The 22,379-nt window shown below is 40.4% G+C and overlaps 2 protein-coding genes and 1 long non-coding RNA gene across 4 annotated transcripts in view; 2 read left to right on the top strand and 1 right to left on the bottom strand.

Annotated features, from left to right (window-relative positions):
• cnpy1 (canopy FGF signaling regulator 1) overlaps positions 1-3,668 on the top strand; it is a 31,036-nt gene extending 27,368 nt beyond the window's left edge. The window contains exon 5 of the mRNA XM_058069477.1: positions 1,737-3,668. Within this exon, the coding sequence (XP_057925460.1) occupies positions 1,737-1,823 (87 nt within the window). The 3' untranslated portion in view covers positions 1,824-3,668. The remainder of the gene's footprint in view (positions 1-1,736) is intronic.
• A 2,254-nt stretch (positions 3,669-5,922) lies between these two features.
• paxip1 (PAX interacting (with transcription-activation domain) protein 1) overlaps positions 5,923-22,379 on the top strand; it is an 18,087-nt gene continuing 1,630 nt past the window's right edge. Inside the window, exons 1-19 of the mRNA XM_058078966.1 lie at positions 5,923-6,178; positions 6,909-7,043; positions 8,783-8,826; positions 8,992-9,055; positions 9,654-9,764; positions 10,514-10,589; positions 10,847-11,362; positions 13,262-13,377; positions 13,462-14,248; positions 14,859-14,953; positions 15,502-15,597; positions 15,854-15,991; positions 17,148-17,269; positions 18,211-18,395; positions 18,945-18,988; positions 19,065-19,132; positions 19,238-19,340; positions 19,869-20,037; positions 20,123-20,223. Of these exons, the coding sequence (XP_057934949.1) occupies positions 6,098-6,178; positions 6,909-7,043; positions 8,783-8,826; positions 8,992-9,055; positions 9,654-9,764; positions 10,514-10,589; positions 10,847-11,362; positions 13,262-13,377; positions 13,462-14,248; positions 14,859-14,953; positions 15,502-15,597; positions 15,854-15,991; positions 17,148-17,269; positions 18,211-18,395; positions 18,945-18,988; positions 19,065-19,132; positions 19,238-19,340; positions 19,869-20,037; positions 20,123-20,223 (3,051 nt within the window). The 5' untranslated portion in view covers positions 5,923-6,097. The remainder of the gene's footprint in view (positions 6,179-6,908; positions 7,044-8,782; positions 8,827-8,991; positions 9,056-9,653; positions 9,765-10,513; positions 10,590-10,846; positions 11,363-13,261; positions 13,378-13,461; positions 14,249-14,858; positions 14,954-15,501; positions 15,598-15,853; positions 15,992-17,147; positions 17,270-18,210; positions 18,396-18,944; positions 18,989-19,064; positions 19,133-19,237; positions 19,341-19,868; positions 20,038-20,122; positions 20,224-22,379) is intronic.
• Positions 7,174-21,928, bottom strand: LOC131133817 (uncharacterized). 2 transcript variants are annotated; one of them, XR_009131103.1, is made up of 4 exons: positions 20,110-21,928; positions 19,923-20,003; positions 19,528-19,630; positions 7,174-17,260 (listed from the first exon to the last, which is right to left on the bottom strand). It is a non-coding gene; the product is annotated as an uncharacterized LOC131133817 (long non-coding RNA). The 2 variants fall into 2 exon arrangements; XR_009131097.1 differs by having other exon boundaries at positions 19,923-21,920.

The following is a 22,379-nucleotide window of genomic DNA, read 5'->3' as shown; positions in this document are numbered from 1 at the left end:
AACAATGGAACTGTCTAAATGTATATACTATATACATGATCCAAAAACAACACGTATTCAATTAATCATTCATACACACAACATAAATAAGATTTTATATCATACATGATTTCAAAAATAAAATAAACATAATACAAATGAAGTATGTACAAAGTAGGAAGATACAATGCAATAATGTAAATTATAATATATATTATATATATTATATTAATATATTCATTCACAAATGAAAAAGAAGAAAATATGCATCGATATTATTGATGTATATTTTATTGTATTTTTAAAGTCATATATCAAATTATTTTTAAAGTCAAATATATGCATTTTGCCTTGAATGTAATTATTTGGTGCAATTGTTTAATTATGAATTGATAATGACTTCAAATTAATAATACTGTATTAAATATTGGGTTACTGTATAGTTTAAACATGTTTAGCTAAAAAGTCCATTCAAAAAACGAAATAAATAAAGACGTTCAAAGTAACACATTGAATTTGAAATCATAATAATAATAGCATTCATCATAATAATAATAGGATAAAGCGGGTTGATGGGGAGTTGGATTCTTTAAAACCACCTTTCGCTACGCCACTGCACCTCCATGCCTTCCATTTGCGCATATTTCATTGCGTGAGAAAGTGCGTGTGTTTGAAGAAAGAAATGAATCATTAATTAGATATATGATTAGATATTACTAGTAGATATTACACTTATTGGCCTTTAACGTCTTTTATGTACAAAATGTATCAAAGTGCCCCCCACCCCCACCCCCACCCCCATCCTGTCATTCAATGGAAGCAGGCCTGGCTGGAAAAAGTTTGGACACCCTCCAGGACACCAAAGGGACACTCTGGTGGTGGTGGGGGGGCAGTTTTTTTTTTTGGATAAAATAACATTCTGCTTTGATGTAAAAAAAAAAAAAATCATAACACATATGGCCTTTGAACTCAGTACATTCAGTATCATATACAGACATTATTGTTTTTATTTCAAGATATTTATGTCTTATTTCATCTATGAACTGGTGGATATTTGGTGAAGTATATAAGACATAATGTAAGACATAATACTTATGATGTCATATTTGCAATAAAAATGATTTGAATGAATTCATTCATAACCAAATGGAACATTTTTGTCCAATATTGTAAGAAATAAATGCGTTAATAAATTGTTAATTTGTATACATGTAATGTATATGTTATATACAATTATTTAGTACTTTGAATTTAATGCCAAACGTTTACTATATATGTGTATTTATATTATTGCTTTTTTATTCTTATTATTACTTTTGAATCATGTTGTTTAAACTACTAACTATTTATTATTACTTTATTTAATTTTAATTTCATTGTTAGGATTGTTGTTTATATTTTAATGAAATATAATACTATTTTAATTGAATATATTCATTTTCATATATTTGTATTATACCTCATATGTAGAGTTATTATTCTGACACTTTTTCACTTGATTGTATTCATGAATTGTGTATTGTATTAATGTGTTATTGAAATGTAAATTATTTTTGAATGTTTAGTTATGGTATAAAAGTAGTTGATACATTTTTTGTCACCGTAAGTCCAGAAAGTACAGAAAAACCAAGAAAAGGACAGCAGCTTTTTACCTTCAAGGTGATTGGAGGATGAACAAGAGCGATTGCATCACTGAACAACTCTGCCGAGTTTGCATGTCAACAAATCCTTTGAAATATACTTTCTGTGTGTTTTAGGCATCTACCACCAGAAACAATCTGATGATGAGTTCAGGTGACTCATCATCCACCAGCCAAAATGGTCTCATATGCTTTCCATCCTGAGGCTTGGGATTGACTGTGAAGATCAGCGTTGTGCTTTGTGCCGGGTTGAATGCGACATTGTGTCGCTGCCCAGATGTGAGATGAGCCCACAGACAAAGCAGAGGTCAGCTGGGAGCGTCGGCTTCCTGTCTGCCCACAAAAAGCTCCCCAGAGCGGGAGGAGGCGATGGAGGAGAGGTGAGGGGACACTTCCTCTTCCACTTGCTGCGTCACAGTGGAAGGTTGAGGGCAACACGGCCGTCACTTTAACACAAGTTTGTGCTGTGAAAATTCATTACACGGACCAATATGGTTTCAATGTGGATTATGATATTATATTTATACATCTCAGCTTTGTGATATAGGTGCTATATGCTAATCCGAAGTCAATTGGTTCTACTTCTTCTTATGATTATGATTAGCATCATTATTACATTCTGTTAGAAAGCAGCCACAATGTTTACGTTTTCACCAACAGCATTTAAGATTTCCTACTCTATTGACCCCGTCATTGAACACACCATAGAGTCCACATGTCATCCTTATTAATCCCAATACTTAATTTCAGTGAATGATTTTGTGAGCTGGTGTTGATATGAAAAATACATCACAAAAGGTTTTTGCAAAACAAGGCAATATTTGTATATGAATTCCAAAATTAGGTCTACATAAAATGGTAAAAAATGAACAACAACTTTACAACCAATATGGTTTCAATGTGTGATATGATATTATATCTGTACATCTCAGCTCTGTGATATAGGTGCTATATGCTAATCCGAAGTTGATTGGTTCTACTTTTTCTTATGATTCTCGTTCATATTATTACGATTAGCATCATTATTACATTCTGTTAGAAAGCAGCCACAATGTTTACGTTTTTATGTTTCACCAACAGCATTTAAGATTTCCTACTTTATTGACCCCGTCATTGAACACACCATAGAGTCCACATGTCATCCTTATTATACGTGATCCATACTTATGCCAATACTTCATTTCAGTGAATGATTATGTGAGCTGGTGTTGATATGAAAAATACAGGACAAAAGGTTTTAGCAAAGCAAGGCAATATTTTTATATGAATTCCAAAATTATATAATACTATAATAATATATACTCAATATGGCAATATCAACAACACAGATCACACATGCAAAGTCATGTAAAAAATATCAATCCTCACTGATACCACTCTTGGTATCATTGCTATTCATGCTAATCTAGCATGTTGCTTTGTTACATTTGATATATTGATTGGTTGTATTGATAATTCCTATACGAATGATTTTGATGATGATGATTATGAATGACTGATTCTCGTTTTTCCCCAAGTAGATCCCCGTCTGAGGACATGTGGGGTATATATATATATATATATATATATTTATGTTTCTCTGACAGCCCCGCGTTGAGGCTTGTTACTACCACTTCCTGCTGTAATCCTCACTATCGCCATGCTGCATGGATAAACGCGGCGTGGAAGCAGCCGGCAGGCCCGACTGCTGGGCCTCCTCGGCTCCAACGGTGCTTGGCAGCCTGGATGGCTGCTGGCCCTGCATGAGTTCACAGTAGCTGGGGCTGACAAAGGGGAGGTTTTGCTCCACTGCTTTTTCAGCCTGAAAAGGCCTCTCAAACGCTGCCTTCTATAGGAAAAGCAGGATGAGCCACACACGGAAGAGGGGGGGCCAAACTTAATAAGCCAAACTTTCTCCAGAGTGGGCCGCATACTCAAAGCATGTGGGGGCCATTTTGATGTTTTTTTTTTTTTGGGGTAAACAAGTTAATCAACCGATTTGTCAATGCTAACATGTTTCAAGAATAAAGCTTCTAATTATGGGCCTGCAAAGCTAACTATTATTACTTATACTTGATTTTTATGAGGCTGCACGGTGGACGAGTGGTTAGCAAGGAGTTCAATTCCACCCTCGGCCATCTCTGTGTGGGTTTTCTCCGGGTACTCCGGTTTCCTCCCCCATTCCAAAAACATGCTAGGTTAATTGGCCACTCCAAATTGTCCATAGGTATGAATGTGAGTATGAATGGTTGTTTGTCTATATGTGCCCTGTGATTGGCTGCCGACTAGTCCAGGGTGTACCCCATCTCTCGCCCTAAGACAGCTGGGATAGGCTCCAGCACCTCCGCGACCCTCGTGACGATAAGCGGGAGAAAATGAATGAATGAATAATTTGTATTATTAGAAAAGCCTACATGTTATTCACTGGAAAGATCGCGCTAGTAGGAAGTTGGCGTTTAAGCAACATTTTTTCTCACCATGGTGACAAAGTTGAAAACAGGCCACTTGATTAGGAACCTTGTCTTCAGTCTCGCAAAGAACCCCAACATCTGTTATATGACAGGATATGTCTTCATGGGGGGGCTATTTATATGTGCTAAGATTGTGTGTAACCATGGCGACGTCATTGGTGACCATTATTGCAAGCTGCCATGTTATGAGGAAGTTCATACAACATGCTAACAACCTGCAAGGCCAATGCTGGGCCAGATCTCAGCAGCAGTCAGTCCTGTTAAGTCAATTCAAAGCAAGTCAAGTCAGTCCTGTCAAGTCAAAGCAAGTCAAGTCAAAGCAAGTCAGTCCCGTCAAGTCAAGACAAGACAAGACAAGTCATATCAAGACAGTCCCATCAAGTCAGTCCCGTCAAGTCAAGTCATGTCAAGTCATGTCAAGTCATGTCAAGTCATGTCATGTCATGTCAAGTCATGTCAAGTCATGTCAAGTCATGTCAAGTCAATGCATATCAAGCCAAGCCAAGCCAAGTCAAGTCAGTCCCGTCAAGTCAGGTCAAAGCCAAAGCAAGTCTAGTCAATTCCATTTCCATAGCCCTTAATCACAGAAGGGCTTTACAAAGACACTAATGAACAATCCATGACAACATCATCCCGTGTTCTGAGCCCCTAATGTCCACACGAGGCTACAGAGTCGTGTCAACCAACAGCATCCAGGGCCTTAAAGAACTTGGGGCAGACCTCATGCACCCTCGGGCCCCGCCAGCAAGAAGCTTTCTAACCATCCTTGCAACTTCAGGCCCAAGGATAGGAGAGCCCGCCGTGGCGTCCCCAGGCACTGCTTCTTCAGAGGAAGACATGTAGGTGGGATTGAGGAGGTCTTCCAAGTATTCCTTCCACCGGTCCACAACATCTCCAGTCCAGGTCGGCGGGGTACACCCTGGACTGGTGGCCAGCCAATCACAGGGCACATATAGACAAACAGCCATTCACACTCACATTCATACCTATGGACAATTTGGAGTGGCCAATTAACCTAGCATGTTTTTGGAATGTGGGAGGAAACCGGAGTACCCGGAGAAAACCCACGCATGCACGGGGAGAACATGCAAACTCCACACAGAGATGGCCGAGGGTGGAATTGAACCCAGGTGTACTAGCTGTGTGTACCAACCACTCGTTCACCATGCAGCCTTAATTTAATATCTTCATTATAACTTTATTCCTGAAATATTTGGATTGTATTCTTGTTAAATTTTAACTTTTTCTGCAACTCCACTTTTCCAAATATTTCAACTTGATTCCTTGTTTTTGTTATTTCTCATAATATTAGGTTTTAAAAAAGTTACTAAAACGTTATTTTTCCTCATATATGCTGACTTTATTCTAAAATTATTATTTTTTTCTTGTCATTTGTCAACTTATAGATTATAATTTTTTTCTTGATACTTTCAAGATATTTTTCTACTCGTGAGGATAAACAGTACACAAAAAATGAATGGATGGATGTATAAAATTATAGCTGAGTTTTTTAATTTTTGCTAATTTTTGAAAAACTTTTATTGTTAAATGGTATTTCATATGCTGCAGGTCGCTAAAAAACAGCTGCGGGCTGCAATGGCCCACAGACCACACTTTGGACACTACTGTTTTTTGGTAACAGTGTACAAGGGGTTTTGGTGTTCCTGCCAGATAAGACCAAAACATTCATTTCAGGAGCAGAGCGGGGCCGCGTATTATTTACAAGGAAATACCACAAAAACAACAGCCAGGAAAATATTGTTTTAAATTTCCAAAAAGAGTTATATGTTTGCTTGGGAATACTGTGAGTAAATCGATGCAATGAGGTTAAAAAACGGGGAGTTATATTTGGGTTTTATGTTTCAAACACCCCTCCTTTTGACAATGAGTTCGTCCGCGGCGCGCTCAGGCGATTTGGCGCTAGAGTAGCTCAGGGTTTACAGTAAGCAGCCGCAGTAACGTCTACTTTTCCACTGCATTGCTCTACAGCGCCCTGAATGTTTGATTCCATGACCTGAACGGGCAACCATGGTTGAAGAGGAAAACAAGGTTGCTGATGAACTTTTTAAAGAGGTCAAATTCTACGTTGTTGGGGACATTGACCCAAAGGTGAGGCTGTGGGTGTTAGCTTATTGGAGCTAGCAGATAGCGCGCTAGCTCCATTGAATCTCAATGGCTTTGCCTGAACGAGCTAACTAGCCGGCTAACAGGCTGTCAAGCTAAACTCCAAACAGCGCGTTCGCTCCGAAGCGGGCATTAAAATCCAAATGGGCGACCCTGTGGTTTGTGCCATGATGTCATGTGAAATTGAAACGATAGCGCACCAGGTGAGGAAGTTTAGCCAGGCAGCATTTACACTCCTGTACTGGCTCCTGACTTTCCCAGTCACACAGATGCTTAGCTGCTAGCTTATTGCGCCGTTTATACGTCTATTGTTATGCAGGAAACTCTCAAGTGTTGTTTTTAAAACGTGCAATTCGTACCGATGTTGCAACATTGACACTTAAATAAGCAGAACGGTGAATAAGTTTGACAGGTTGCACGGAGCTCATTTGCATCAACCTGTGACCTGTCAACATTTTGCTCCATCAACCACTCGTTGTGTTGTACTTCCTTCCAAATAGTGAACCGCTGTCTCACTTAATATGAAATAGAATGTCTACACCTGGTCAAAATCGATCTGAAGTTGTGGTAGGAAGTATCATGACGTTTGCTCGTCATGTGGGCGTGGCTCAGCGAATAAATTATACATTGCATTTTTTTTAAAATCCAGAATAAATCACGTGATGTGTTTTAATGCACAGCCACCGATTGCTGTCACTCTTCTGCAATGTTTTAGGTGGTGCAGCTGCTGAAAGACGGAAAAGGAAAGGAGGTGTCCTACAATGCTCTGGCCACGCACATCATTACCGAGGATTGGGACAACCCCGAGGTGGGAGAATCTCGCGAGGTTTTTGACCTGCCTGTGGTCAAGGTAAGAGTTTCACCTGAGATGGTCAAGGCTTTTGTCAACGTATTCACACGCAAGCGTGCACAAAGTTTACAACGTTGTTGGAAAAAATTTCTTATTGGATAACCAAACCGTGAAAATATTTTTCTTTTAATAATTCAACGCTATGCTATTAAAATTACATTATTTTTTCCTCTTAATATTGCAAGTTTATTCTTGTAAAATTTAGCCTTTTTTCTTGTTAGAATACAATTTCTATCTCTTAATATTTACACTTTATTCTCATAAAATTACAGCTGATTTCTCCAACTAGTTCAACCTTTTTCTTGTAAATGTTATTCTCATTGTGTGAATGCATTCATTCACACGTATGTTATTGTAGTCGGCCATGTTCATCTATTTATTCCCCATCTTTTTCTTCCCACTTCTTAATCCGCCCAATTTTTTGTCTGCCAACTACTCCTCCATTTCTTAACTACTTCAAACAAATCCATCTATTCAGACTCTTCAATATATTCCCATATTTAGTGTCATTTCATATTTTCTGTGAAAATGGTCCCATTGAAAATGAATAGGCAATTTAAATGGCGCCCTCTGCTGGTGAAAAGTCACTTAGGGACTGAACAAACTGAAGCCTTTTTTTTAAAATGTTTGTTTTTAGTAGCTTTGATTTTGGATTGCAAAGTCACATCACAACATTGTTAACAATGACAGAATGTTCTTATACAATCTTTTGCTCAAACCTAGTGCTAAAAGACACTTTTAGCACAGAGTATTGAAATGTATGCTAATCACATGGAAAGCGGGTGGTAGAGCACAATACACAAGCTATAGTCATGGTGTCAGATAAATAGAACAGATACATGCTGTGTTGCTCATGTACAAGGCGGACATGTAAAGGCTGAACAATATACGTGTATAATACAACACAATAGGTGGATAAAAACAGACTATATACTGCAATATATAATGCGAAATATTAACCAACTACTATGTGAGTTCTAACCATGTGCTTTCCAGCCTTGAAGAGCAAAGCACTCTGGGAAACAAGTCCTCCCAGTGACGCTACATAACCCACTTCCATAAAACCTTTACACACACAGCTTGTAGTAGTGCGCTCTGTGGCTGCGCTCTGTGGCTTAATATTTACTCCGCCAATCAAAAGCTTCTGTACGTGTTTTCGGGAGGAAGGCCACACTGGAATTGTGGAATTTGGCTTACAAACTATCGCCTTGGTGCCGTCATTCATATACTCGTCTGCTTGCTAACTGCTAGCACTTGTGTAGCCCTGCTGGTACAAAGAGGGTTCATAGTTGAGAAGATGCTCACTCTCGCACATGCAGAGTGACCGACCCCCGTGCTCGCTAATAGCATTATTAGAATTTGTTAAAAAACATTTTAGACCGTCGGCCTCAAACACCAGGCCAGAGGTTCACAACAGATGGCATGCCCATCAAAATTTCCTTGGGAATCGTTTTTGACCGACCCCTGTGCTAGCTAATAGCATTATTAGAATTTGTTAAAAAACATTTTACCTCAAACACCAAGCCAGAGGTTCACAACAGATGGCATGCCCATCAAAATTTCCTTGGGAATCGTTTTTCATTTAATGCTTGTGTTTATTAGTGGTTTATTAATGCATTTAGTGTGAGTGGCTTACATCACAGCCTAGGAACAGAACTCATACGTAACCTGAGGACCGCATATACAGGCATGGATGCAGTGAATTTGATTAACTCAGAAACATCACTCGTGTTTTCCAGCCATCCTGGGTGATTCTCTCGGTCCGATGTGGAGACCTGTTGCCGTATCCTTCTAAGCATCAGGTTCCAGCTTCTCTATCACCCCAAAAAGTTTCAAAATGTAGTCATAGTATTTCCACAGATGTTTGTCTTCAGGAGTTACTTTTCATGGAGCAGAAACTTGTGAAAATGTTACTAGAGATTGTTTCCCTAACCAGTAACCCCCCCAGAGTCACGGGCTTCTCTCCTGAATCTGGACAAATCTTCTTTGGAGTGACCGCCTGTCTTCCTCGGGTGAGTAAAGCCCTTTTATGCTTCCCGCATTCACAAGGTCTGTGCGGCCCGTGTGGACAAATTATGTAATTTTTTGGACAAGCACACCAGCAGCAAATACAACACAATTCCTCTTCAAGAAGCAGACGCCAAGTGATGCTATGTTGGAAGTCGAGTAAACATTTGCAAACTTCTTCTGCTCTAGTTTAGCACCTTAGTGCCTTTTTGAGTAGGTGCCCCCTGCAGTTTGGGAACAGGCGCCGCAAGGAATATAAAGTCTCAAGTTGATTTCCTTCTCTTCAATGTATCATTACGGAAATGTTGCGGAGGGGGGGTTAGGTCAGGCATGGGCAAATTACAGAATTACAGTCCGACATTTGGGTGTTCCTTACAGATGGTTTTCCTGTTTTGCTGTTTTTGTTTTCAAAAAGCATGTAGTCAAGCAAAATAGTTCACACAATATTCTATTAATCTATTTCTGGTCCCGGGTCTGGACAAATTTTAGTGCCCATTTTGGCCCACCAATGGAAAGTTTGGCCACTAGTAGAAACCGTGATCGATTTTCTTACAATATGTCCAAATGCTGTTATTCATCTTCCTGTTTCTGCTTCATCCATAGCTTCCAGAGGATCTCAATGCATTGTGGGCGTACATAACTTTTTATGGTGGGGAATGTCAGCTGAACCTCAACAAAAAAGTGACACACTTGGTGGTGACGGAACCAAAGGGGGTGAGTGGAAGCGCTGTGTTTAACCATGAATGCTTACTGTTTTATTGCAGATCGAATACTTAATTCACTCATTTTTACACATTTTAATTTGTCGACGGCATTTCCCACTGGACTGTTTTAGTCCAGATTGTGGAAGATCTAGAAAGCTTTGTGTGCTGGTTATGGTGTGTAGCTTCTCTATAGGAGTCCACTACTCGTATGAAGGGCCGGAAAATGAGCATAATAGGTCCCATTTGAAGTCTGAAGTGTTGTAAATAAGAAAAAAAAAAGTTTTAATTCTGATTTTGAGGGGTCTTAAAAATTTATACACTGGAGTATCCATGAGGTCTTAAAATGTCTGAAATCCTTAATTTAAAGCATTAAAAGGTAGAAAATATTCATAAAATCTCAAAGGTTTTCAGTAGGTTTTGAAAATTAAAAAGGGTAACCACAGGGGATTAAAGACTCAAAATCCAATCATAATTTAAGGACTTAAAATGTCTAAAAGCCTTTTAAAATCACAGAAAATGTAAAAATATAACATTTTGAAAAGTTTTTAAAATGTGTGAATATTATCATTTTTCATTTTTGGGCCCTCAGTATTCTCCTGGACTCCTATAGAGCAGCTATTGTCACATTGTGCACCATTATTACTATACTATATTTGTTCACGTTGGCTTTGCCGTGCTACTGTCTGCTTTCAAAAGTAAGTGAATTTCAATCTTTGACATTTTTCTGTCTACTGATCACATTTGTAATTTTCACTCCAGGCCAAGTTTGAATGTGCCCTGAAACACCACGGCATCAAGATTGTCACCCCAGACTGGATTATGGATTCTGTTAAAGGTAACCTTCAAGTCTCACCATGAGTGTTGCACAGTGTGGCATTTGGGTGACAATTATTGTGAAACGGAAGCATTTGTGAAGCAAAGAAAATCCATCTACATATCTAGTAGGGTTGGTGGATATGGACCTCGGCATACATCACAATATTTTTGTTATGTATCAAGATCTGCTGTGGCTACTCCGTAATCAGGACAGTCAATCAAATTCCTTTGTTTTTGCTGTAGATGAAAAACATTTGGCTTTAAATTCCCTTACAGCTCAAAGCCGGAGCGATGAGGCGCTGTATCACCCTCGGCTGACCTATGTAGAGCCAGATGAAGAGGAGGAGAGTGAGCCAGATTCATATGACCAGCGTTCACATTCCGACGGAAGCTACAGCCCCCAGCGCTCCAGGATGTCTAGCGGTGGCTCGTCCGACGAGTCCAGTCCCCACAGGCGACCAGGCCCCAAAAAACTCAACTCCATCTCCCCGTCGTCTCCGCGGAAACCCGAATGTCGCAGTGAGCGCATGTTTGATGACTCCGATGATGACTTGCCTGCAGAGAAGGAGGGTACCAACCTCAACTGGACTCCAGCGGAGGTGGTTGCGCCAACGCCCCCCTTTTCGGCAGGCACGGCCAGGAGGCGAAGTGGACCGCCTGGCAGCAAGGACCCGGTGTCCTCTACTGGGGGCGGGCTGATCAACCTGTGTGCCACTGTTCCTCCGGTACCTGGCAGCGGAGTCATCCCAGGAGATGTTCGCAATGCTGCTGCCATCAATCAAACCACACAAGGTCAGTTTCTGTACAATGGAATGTGGCAAGAATTTTGTTTACGCTTTAAAAAAAATAATTTACTCCTTTAACAGTTTGAATAGGTAAAAGTGTTTGTACTCTGTAGAAGGATATTATTATTATTATTATTATAATGGTACATTTATTCAGGATCAGATTTTGTTGGTACGGAGCATGCAGTTCAGCATGGAGGCATAACGATTCCTTATACTTACACTACACATTACGTGATGTGTTTTACTTTTTCCACCCTTCAATGTCCCATGTTTCATTCTCCATGGCAAAGTCTAAACCGGCAGTTTTGTGGCGTTAAAGGAGACCAGGTTTTTTTTATTTAGTTTTTTGTTTTTGAAACCCTGCAGGGCTCGACAATAACGATGTACCGATGGCCCGGGGCAAGTTAAAACAAAATTGGGGCAAGTAAATCCAATCAGTGATATTCCCGTCGGGCAAGTGCACTTTGGCATGCCATACTGCCAAAAGTTTGCATACTGCCAATCCTTGCAAATCTTGAAACGGACCGATCAGAATCGTTTATTTCGACGGCGGTCCGCGTTTTACCCACACCCGTTCTTGTTGGCAATCAACCATTCAGCGATGGTTTGACTAGGAAAACATCTATCATGGCGTCCCTGCCAACATGGTCTAATTCTTCAACAACTTGTGAAGGAAAAGAAACAGCAAAAAGTGATGAACCAGTGCCTCCTAAACTAGTATTGTATTAGCGGCATCAAATCAAATGATGGCACAGGTGAGTGAATCACATTGCTGTGACAATTTGAAGTGGTCACAATGAAACACCACCGATTAGATCCAATACCAAGTGCTGATTTTGCACAAGCTACAAAATCTAGCGCTTCCATTTCTCTGTGTATTTTTCCCCACCTTTGCTTCACAAATTATTGTTTGACCATTTTTTTCTGGATTCAAAACACTTTACTAGTACACAAATGTGTCTATTCAATGTTTCATTGTGGTGCACAACTTATAAATTTCACTGCGTACTACAGGGGTGGGCAAATATTTGGACTCGAGGGCCGCATTGAGTTAACAAAATTGTCTGGGGGGCCAGAACATATATTTAACACACACACACTATTTTATGCTTATCATTTTCCTTGAATTATTTGTCTAATTTTATCTGTAAAAGTGTTATCCTATATCAGTTGTATGTTCTCATGTCCCTTTTTTAGGAGCACTTTAAACATCACACCACATCAAACTATGTCATTTAATTTGACAGTTTTGTTGTTTATTTTTTACTAAATCAGACATCCGACTTGCAAGTCATGTTGCCAGTTTGTATGTTAAAAGTTGAAGTTACTTAGAAAGCAACTGGCGGGCCGGATTCAAACGCTTGGTGGGCCGCATGTGGCCCCCGGGCCGTAGTTTGCCCACCCCTGGCGTACTACGACTACCATGTGTAAGGTAGTATATAGTAAATGAGATGATATCATTATGGTAGTCTTTTCATTTTACATGGGGCAAGTTCGGGCAAGTAGTTCTCACCTTAAGGATTCCCCATGGGCAAGTCATTTTTGTTTTTAATGTAGAGCCCTGCCCTGTTCCAGCAGATGTCGGCACCAGGAAGGCCCTTCATTTTGCCTTAATTTTCCCATCTTTTGGCTCAGTGCAGGTGTATTTTTTGGGGTCTGTTCTGTAATGCTCAGGATCTCTCCAAAAGTTTACAATGACTGACTGCGTCCAAGCTCAGCAGCAATGGCACGCTGCTTATGAAGCTCCACCGTCCCACTACGTTCAGGAAGACAAAGCGTCTTAGCTTTAGCCGTCGAAAGGGTTAAGAAAGGGCTAAGAAAATAATTGTTCCTTGCAGACCTAACATGATATAATGAGTAGTTTGCAACCATAACCTGTGATGAATCCTTTGTCCCTTTTTAGGAACTGTATCACTGTCAGAGGGTATCCCTGGTTGGAGCCCAGCAGCGAGAACGCTGAGGAACATTACCAACAACTCTGACATGCAGCCCACCATTCGACCCGCCAATGTAGCTCATGTAAGACATTCTCCAACGTTTTTGGAAACCTGTTACACGTCATGAGTTGTATTTATTCATGTATACTTGGTTGCCTTGTCGCAGATTATCCAGAATTTGAATCAGGGGAAGCCATTAGAGCACCAGACCAGTCAGAGCCATTCCCAGACTCCCAACGCTACCAACGCTCTTCTTTTCAGTCAGTCCAAAATGACGGGACAGCCCCTCACCGTGCAACAGCAACAGCAGTTAATGCAACAGTCGCACCAACAACACCACCAACAGTTACCCCAACAACAGCAACACCCCATGATGCAACTCCAGCAGCAGCAACAGCAGCATCAGATGATGCAGCTACATCACCAACAGTCCCAGGCCACACAGCAGCAGTTGTTTCCCCAGCAACAGCATCAATTCCTTCAGCAACAACAACAGCAGCAGCAACAGCAGCAGCAAATGCACCAACAGCAGATGTTTTCACAGCAACAGCAACATGCCTTCCCTCAGCAGCAGCTGCGCCCTCCGCAGCTCCTGCGTCCCGGTGTCCAGCAGTTGCAGCAGCAACAAGCCCTGCAACAGCAGCTGCAGCAATTCCAACAGCAACAACGCATGCAGATATTGCAGCAGCAACAGCAGCAGCAACAGCAACAGCAACAACAAAATCAGCAGCAGTTACACCAACAGCATTTACAGCAACAACACTTCCTGCAACAGCAGCAACACATCCAGCAGATGCAGCAACAGCAGCAGCTGCAAAACCACCATCAGCAGGCTGTGCAGCATCAGAACCAGCAGGCCCTGCAGCAGCAGCAACAGCAGCAGCAGCAGCAGACTTTGCAGCTGCAGCAGCCTGCTCATGTCTCCCTGTTTGGACACGAGCAAGGAACAGAAAGTGAGTATACTGTTATACTGTATACTGGGCTTTTTCTTAAAAACATGCACACAACATGGTTGACTAATGCAATTGCTCCACAGTTAGCGTTATCTACTTTTTTCTTCAAACTTCTAACCCTGTGACAACTCTTAAATATACCGCCAAGATTGCCAAATCTGGGATGTAAAAGAAAACAAAAGGACATGTTACGTATAAAATTGCAGGCGTACCTGGAACCCGGAAAATCCAGGCACTATGACTCAAAAGCGGCCCCAAAGGTGCCACTGTACTCTGGTTCTTATGAAGTCCAGAGGATGAACCCATCAAAAATAATGTGTCGTATCCAGAAATCTCACAAGTGATCTTTGTAAACTCCACTCAGGGTATTGTACGTAGCGCCACTGGCATTGGTCCTCCTCTTTTGGAGGTACATACACAAACACAGGCCATTTTAAATACTTATTATACAAATGATCACTTTGTTACTGTTAAGGAATAGTAACTGTTATTGTAGCACCGATATCTATAATCTGTAGTTTTGATTCCAGGTCCTGTATGTAATACATTTTCATTGCACATGTTTGCACTTTTGCACTGCTCTTTGCACATGACACGTTCTGTCCCGCAGTACCACAGGATGGCTTCTTGCTGGGGTGCGTGTTTGCCATTGCTGACTACCCAGAGCAGATGGCCGACAAACAACTTCTATCCACATGGAAAAGGGTAAGATTGGTACACTGGTTTTTCTGGCTACTGGTTTTTTGAGAATGTGCCCTTGGTTTATATGGGGTAAAATAAAATGTTTACAGTACTAATACTATTAAGATGAAGCAGTGTCAGTACAAATTGGATGGCAATGCTGAAGCTAAAATGTTGAATGAGTTCACCGACTGAGGATTGAACCAGCTACCATCATCAGGCTGGGAGACGACCACTCTATGACCTGAGCCGTGCCCCCGTACACAGAATTAAATGGAATGTAAAATGAATTTCCATTGAAATTGTTCATTGATTTCCAATGGATAAAATGTCAATATCGGAAATGGAAAAAAAATTGTCAATTTGTAGAAAATTAAAATCTGATTGATGGCCTATATGTCCTGAATGAGCTGAACATTTTGATGTTGGAATAGTTTCAAGTGGTTGGGAAATGTGGGGGCAGTTAGCGTTAAAAAGGAAGAATTTAAATGATTGTTGAAATGTAAAAATGTGTCCAACGATTACACGAAGGCTCATGTGTTTATATTTTTGTGGACTTTCCTTCTCTGCAGGTGATCCAGGCTTGTGGCGGCACTGTTGACTCCACTCTGACTGGCCGCTGTACACACCTGCTGTGCGAGAGTCAGGTCAGCAACATGTATGTGCAGGTAAGAGTCACCATGTTAGCACAAACACGGTACCACCGTGTAACACTGAGCAATGACATTCTTACTTTGCCAATTAAATACATCAGATCAATGATGATCATCTCCTAAATGAGACCACCCTTGTTTCTTCAGCTTATTGATCCATTTGAATTTGTTACATACAAATAGGAGTCGGGAGCGATGAAGAAAAATGTTTTCTGTGCTGAATGTTGGGTGACATGCTTGTCATTGTGGTTGTCGGTGCTTTCCCTCCCAGGCCCTCAGAGAGGGAAAACGCTGCGTCACAGCACACTGGCTCAACACTGTGCTGAAAAGGAAGAGGATGGTACCCCCTCATCGAACGCTACATTTGCCCTTCGCATTTCCTCCTGGAGCCAAGCCCTGCTCTCAACATGTAGGTGCAGCGACAGCATATGAAGGGAATGTTAATGCAATGTACTGTTTACATTTATCATATTCTAATCAGGTCAATAATGTAAGGATGCTTCAAAAGGACACTTTATGAAATATAAAATAGGTATTAATTTAGTAATTTGACCCTCAATACAGAATTCAGCCTTCTCGCGTAGCAAATTCACACATTTATCATCAAAATAGTGTCTCATGCACTGTAATTCAATAGATATGTGATTGAATTGAATGCATGCAGATTGAATGCATGCGCCACTGTTAAAAAAGGTGGCCATTTTGTCATGTTTGTGTCTTTATGCTTCACTGAGTAACGACTGAAGGCATAGAACAGAGGTAGGGAACCTATGGCTCGGGAGCCAGGTAGGGCTCTTTTGATGACTGTATCTGGCTCTCAAGCATTTCTTACCACAATAAAAAAAATTATTTTTGCTAACATTTTAAAGTAAACCATCACAGAAATGACTGTTAAAAATAATATTCAAAATTAACAACTTTCTTATGCATTTTAATCGATCCATCTATTTTCTACTGCAATACGGCTGACCATATCCATCTTTCTTGAAGATATTTTCCAGGTCAAACACCAAAACTCGATTACTGGGTAATGCGGTAGTCTACCTCGGTCATTGAGATGTCAACATGTAAATATAGACTTTCCTCCTTTAGTCAAATAGTCACCTAGCTAAAGCTGCAGAACCAAGCCTTCTGGCAAAGATGGCCAAAAGAATGAAATATACTGAGTATGGTGCAAAATTATGCAGCAGCAGAAGTTGTATTAATGGCAGCAAGTATTTGATTTATTGTTGGACACTGCGCTGCTCACAAAAGTGTGCTGGCCACACCCCATTGGCGTGGGGTAGTGTGCCTGGTCTACATAATTGGAGCCCATTATATCTAAAACTGTTGGTCTTACATAAAAATGCACACATTTTATTGCATTCAATGTTTAAAAACATTTATATGGCTTTCACAGATACACATTTTAAAATATCTGGCCTTCATGGCTCTCTTAGCCAAAAAGGTTCCCGACCCCTGGCATAGAAGATCGGATGCCGAGATTGTTTTACCATGTGAACCTTCATCTTCTGATCATGAAGCCCAATTTTTTTTGCCCTTTTGCTTACCTTTCCTCCTCTCAGATTGTGTCCGTGACGGGTTTTGTGGACGCTGACAGAGATGACCTGAAGTTGATGGCGTACTTGGCGGGTGCCAGATATACGGGGTACCTGTGCCGCAGCAACACTGTCCTGATCTGCAAAGAGTAAGTGTAAACGAAGACTGCGTACCTAAGTCAGGTTGAATCAAAGGCAACAAAGTACTTCTGTCCGTTGAAGGCAAACTAAAGGCTTGTCTTTTGAATTTTGGGAGCTGTTTCATGCTGAAAAATTTTAAGCAAAATGCACTTTTTTTAAATTAATTTGATTAAAATACAGACTGCTAAAATATCTACATAATTTACCACAAAAACATTCAGTGGAAAATAAATGTTTTATACTTCCAGTCAATTAAGACTGAAGCAATGATCGACTTCCAGAACCAAGTGCATAGACACGTTCCACGGGTCTGGAAGTACATTTTTATCAGCAGAATATTAACACTGTATAACAGAAGTTTGAAACACATGATTTTTGTTCAGTGAAATTTTCTCAATTTGATGTTAAAAAAAAAATATGCGTCTAAAAAAAGCTTTGCTGACAAAGACAAAAATCAACCTTTAATCTGTAACTGGTTTAGCACTCATACATGCAAAACACACACCAGACACTTTGTAGCACAAATGACTCGCACAAAGAACATTAACATGATAATGTGACATTCTTTGTGTCTTGTTAGCATTTTTGTGATTTGTAGAATAAAAGCTAGAGCCGTCATGGGACACTCGAGATGAGATATCTGAAACACGAGATGTGGCAAGACTATAACGGTGAAAATATCTTCAAAATAATATAGGCTGCACGGTGAACGAGTGGTTGGCATGCAGGCCTCACAGCTAGGAGACCCGAGTTCAATTTCACCCTCTGTATTTTATGTCTTTTGTGTCACTAAAAATTTTTGTTTTTCCTTCATTGTGATTTAAATGATTTTAATGATTGTATGATTTAAGGACTGCAATGTTCTCCGTGGATGACAGCTAACATGACATGTTTTACTTTTCCTCTACTGGACAGCTGTCATACGTGTGTCTTGTTCACTTCTTTTTAGACCCAGTGGGCTGAAGTACGAAAAGGCCAAGGAGTGGAAGATCCCTTGTGTGAACGCTCAGTGGCTATGTGATATTCTTCTGGGAAACTTTGAAGCTCTGAGACAAATCCTACACAGTCGATACTCCATTTATACGCATTCCGAGCCACTGGTGCCAAACCTCCAACTGGTCCAGAACCTGCTTGGTATGCTTTGGCTTGACCAGCCTGTGCATTTTCACATGATTTCAATTGTAGCAGATTGCAGTTATAAAGTCAACAGTTAGAAATTAATAGTCAAAAAAATCAATCTTAATAAATAATCATCATAACGTATAAGTATATAGTGTGTGTGTGTGTAATATATATATATATATATATATATATATATATATATATATAATAGTATATACAAGTGTAAGTAAATACTGATTTTATAAATGGAGGATTTGTACATTTTCCTTATGCAGCATTATGGATCATCCTCGCTGCTTTTATAGTTATTATCCCATATCTCCACACAGTAAGTCAGATAACGCTAGTGAGCAGTAGACTATGGAGGGATTTTTGCTTTATTCAGTATTGAGGTATATCATGCAACCTTATGTTGTAGCTTTTTATGATTTTATTATGAATTATGGGCATCATTTGGACAGAATGTTTGGATTAAAAATGTACCAATGTGAATGCTGAATTCTAACTATGCACAAATCTATGTAGGAAGTATTCATTATAATTTTGCTTGATTTTGCTCAGGTCCTTGGAGAATACCAATCAAAGTATCTCCAGAAGCTTTAGCGGTGAGTTACGACCCCCCCCCCCCCCTGACTTTCTGTTAGCAAGAGTATTTTTCATCCAAGATGTCATGTGTTTCAGAGCATGCAGTTGCTGCAGAAACAGAAGCTGGCCGACTCCACAAACCAACCGGCCAACAAAAAGGCTCGGTCAGTACGCCCCCCCCCCCCCCCCCCCTCTCCACAGCCGTTTGGCACCGTTAGCATTCTCCAGCTAAATGCATCGTCTTGTGGCTTTGGCTTTTGTTTGCACAGAATGGAGGAGATCCAGTCCCCCAGTAAGAAGCTTCCGCCGGAGTCCACTCCACGGGTTATTTTCACAGGGTTTGAGCCCACACAAGTTCAACAGTACACAAAGGTAATCTTCCGTCCTGCAAGTCATGCTGTGGTACATGGCGGTACGTGTATGCTGTACATTAAGGTTGGACCTTAGCATGTATCACCATATAAATATACCTTTTAGAAGAAGATACCAAGCTTGGCTCGACATTAAAGTAAGCATATCTATGGCACCGTGTATAGAGCGTTTGAGTTGTTCAGGTCACCTTTTACAGCATTAGGTCCGCTGTCAGTAGTTACACACACCAGTTTCTTCTCATCTACGCAAGTCTCCTTCAGCTCACTAGTTATGTTGGGAAATGTGTCCCTCTGGGGAAAAAACATGTTCGGAGACAGGAAGACTTCAAAGTCCAGTTACCGGTAGTGTAGTGTACTGTGAGGCTAATATACCTAATGAGGCTAATACCAGTACATAACCATTATCGCCCATACCTACTGTACATTGGGCTAATTGTTATAGCCTGTTTCCCGTTTTGGATTTGTCAGAGATTGGTTTGGAAGTGCATGTAAAATGAGGCAATGATACAACAATGCTTCCGTCTTCCAGAGGCTCCATGCTCTCGGAGGGGAAGTAGTAGACAGCAGTCTGAAGGCCACTCACCTGATGGCGAGTAAAGTCAAGCGCACCGTCAAGTTCCTCACCGCCATGTCTGTGGTCAAACACGTGGTCAGCCCCGAGTGGCTAGAAGAGAGTTGGAGGGGGCAGACATTTGTTGGTACGTGCTCGTCCCTTGAAGAAAGCGCTACTGGCTGGTTAGCACATGGCATGTTTAATTAAGACTTCCTACCTTGGTGTTCCAGATGAGCAGAGCCACATACTCAGGGATGCTGAGGCTGAGGTCCTTTTCGCTTTCAGTCTGGAAGAGTCCCTCAAGAAAGCCCACAGTGCACCACTTTTCAAGGTAAGACTAAAGTTTACTAACTCCATTCATGGCCATTTCCAATCGGTACCATTTGCTTGTTGTAACTCTCAAAAAGAATCGGACAATACAGTAATACTTTGTTTCGTGCGGGTATTTGGTACCACACCCTGTTACCTAGTGTACCCTGGTACCTAGTGCCCTGTAGACATCTAGTAACACACTACTCCGTTATCCAATGGGGGGGCAGGCAGAAGAGAAAATAAGAGCAATAGGAGAATTCCTTTTTTTGAAACTTCCTGTTCTGTACAGTACTTCTTGTGGTGGCATTACTGACACCTAGTGACCAGTGTAAAATACTATGTAGCACCACGTCTTTGAATGCGTCTTGAATGCCTTGTATTTGTTTTGCCATTTTTACCCATGACAATGCGTCAGTCAAATTAGTTTTTTTTACTATTACTATTAATACATTTTGGAAAAAAATTGAAATTCAAAGCAAACGTGGTGAGGGATTTTCATACACATATTGAAATACTCAATGTACAACTTTACTTCCATTTTGCTTTTGGCAGCCATTTTACTTTTGGATAAAAATTCTTAGTTTAGTCAGTTCTATGTGAGTTTTAGTGGATTAAATGTAAAACATTTCGTCTCCTTTTATTCAACAAAACAAACGGTTTAGTCCATTAAAAAAAGTTGCATTATATACTATAAAACTGTACTAATAGCTACTATATAATAAACACAATTTACAAACACACGTGTGTGTGTATATATTATATTATACACATGTATACGTATATTTCTGTACAACATTTTGACAAAATACTAGCATGTTTAAAAAAAACCTGCCATACAAGTATTAATAGGACTGGGCAATAAATGGACCAAAACCCCATATCGCCATATATTTGGGGTGAATATTGATATACTATATATATATATTTTGCACTATTTTTTCCACAAAGTGAGTTTAGACAAAATCCAAGCCAAATATGTGTATATATATATATATAAAACATGTTTTTTGAAATTGTAAAGCTTCATGCAAGATGCACATATGGAGAATGGATCTGAAAATAGCCAAGTTCACATTGTGGCTTATTTAACTCACCTACAAATGGTTCCGGTTTGGTGGCACAAGACCCTTGATGTTGATGGAGGGCGTATCGCTATTCCCTGCGCTGAGCTGCGGTTTTGTGGAGTCCATGTTGTTGTCCAGGTTGAGGTTCTGGCTTGTGGGCTGACATCTTAAATGCAGACACCTTAGGGTGAGTTTTGAATTTGCAAGGACGCTCGGGCAGCCAAGATGAATCCTACTGTAAAAGCAGTGGCGAAGACTGGAGAGCCAATGTCAGCACTTGATGGTTGCTAACAATCTGCTGACGTCTTGTGGGTCTTTAAGGATGGAACAATGATTCCACATGAAAGCCATCAAAGGTGTTATACAACAGGGTGATGCCATAAAGGAATTAATGCTAGGCGAGGAGGATGAAGGCCGTGGAAGAGGAGGAGGAGGGATCTGGGGGATCCTAGTAAAGTGACTTCCCAAACTGTATGGGTACTGTGTCGCTATGCTGAATATTGACACCTGATGGGTGGGTGGACCACTGCCGTGACATCAGACACACCAATCGGGTGGATAGACTTGGATGGACCTGTCTTTATAATAATAATTTTAAAATGGCATGTGATGGGGAAAGGGCGTCCCCAGTCTGAACCATAAAGTTCATAGTTCAAGTTCCAAATGTTGTCCCAGTCCAGCCCCGATGAAAGACAATCTAGTTAGACTCAAATTAAATGACTACACACAATCATATTTAAATGATTGTATTGTTTCATGTTGTTTTTTATATGCTTTTTACCTTCCAATTATATCGTCCAAAACTAATCACATGAAAATCAAAGGAAGTGTTGTGATGTCGCATATCGTCAGTTTTTTTAATCACATTTTTTTATACAAGAAAATCAGTTTTTCCAGTTTGTTGGTTTTCAAATCCAGCAATTTCAATTGAATTCAACAATTAAATTAACTTCATATCAAGTACTAAAATACTGTTAGCTGCTACAGGACTATTCTTAGACAAATATGACATTTAACTTTCACCACACAAGAAGACCAGCTGCCATTTAGTGCACCATATAAAGCATCTTTAAGCATCAGACACATTGTCCTAGTGGTCAACTGTAGTAAA

Source organism: Doryrhamphus excisus, chromosome 1, assembly GCF_030265055.1.
Source record: "Doryrhamphus excisus isolate RoL2022-K1 chromosome 1, RoL_Dexc_1.0, whole genome shotgun sequence".
Lineage (NCBI taxonomy): Eukaryota > Metazoa > Chordata > Actinopteri > Syngnathiformes > Syngnathidae > Doryrhamphus > Doryrhamphus excisus.
Note: the sequence above shows the minus strand (reverse complement) of the source record. Positions and strands in the feature narration are given on the sequence as shown.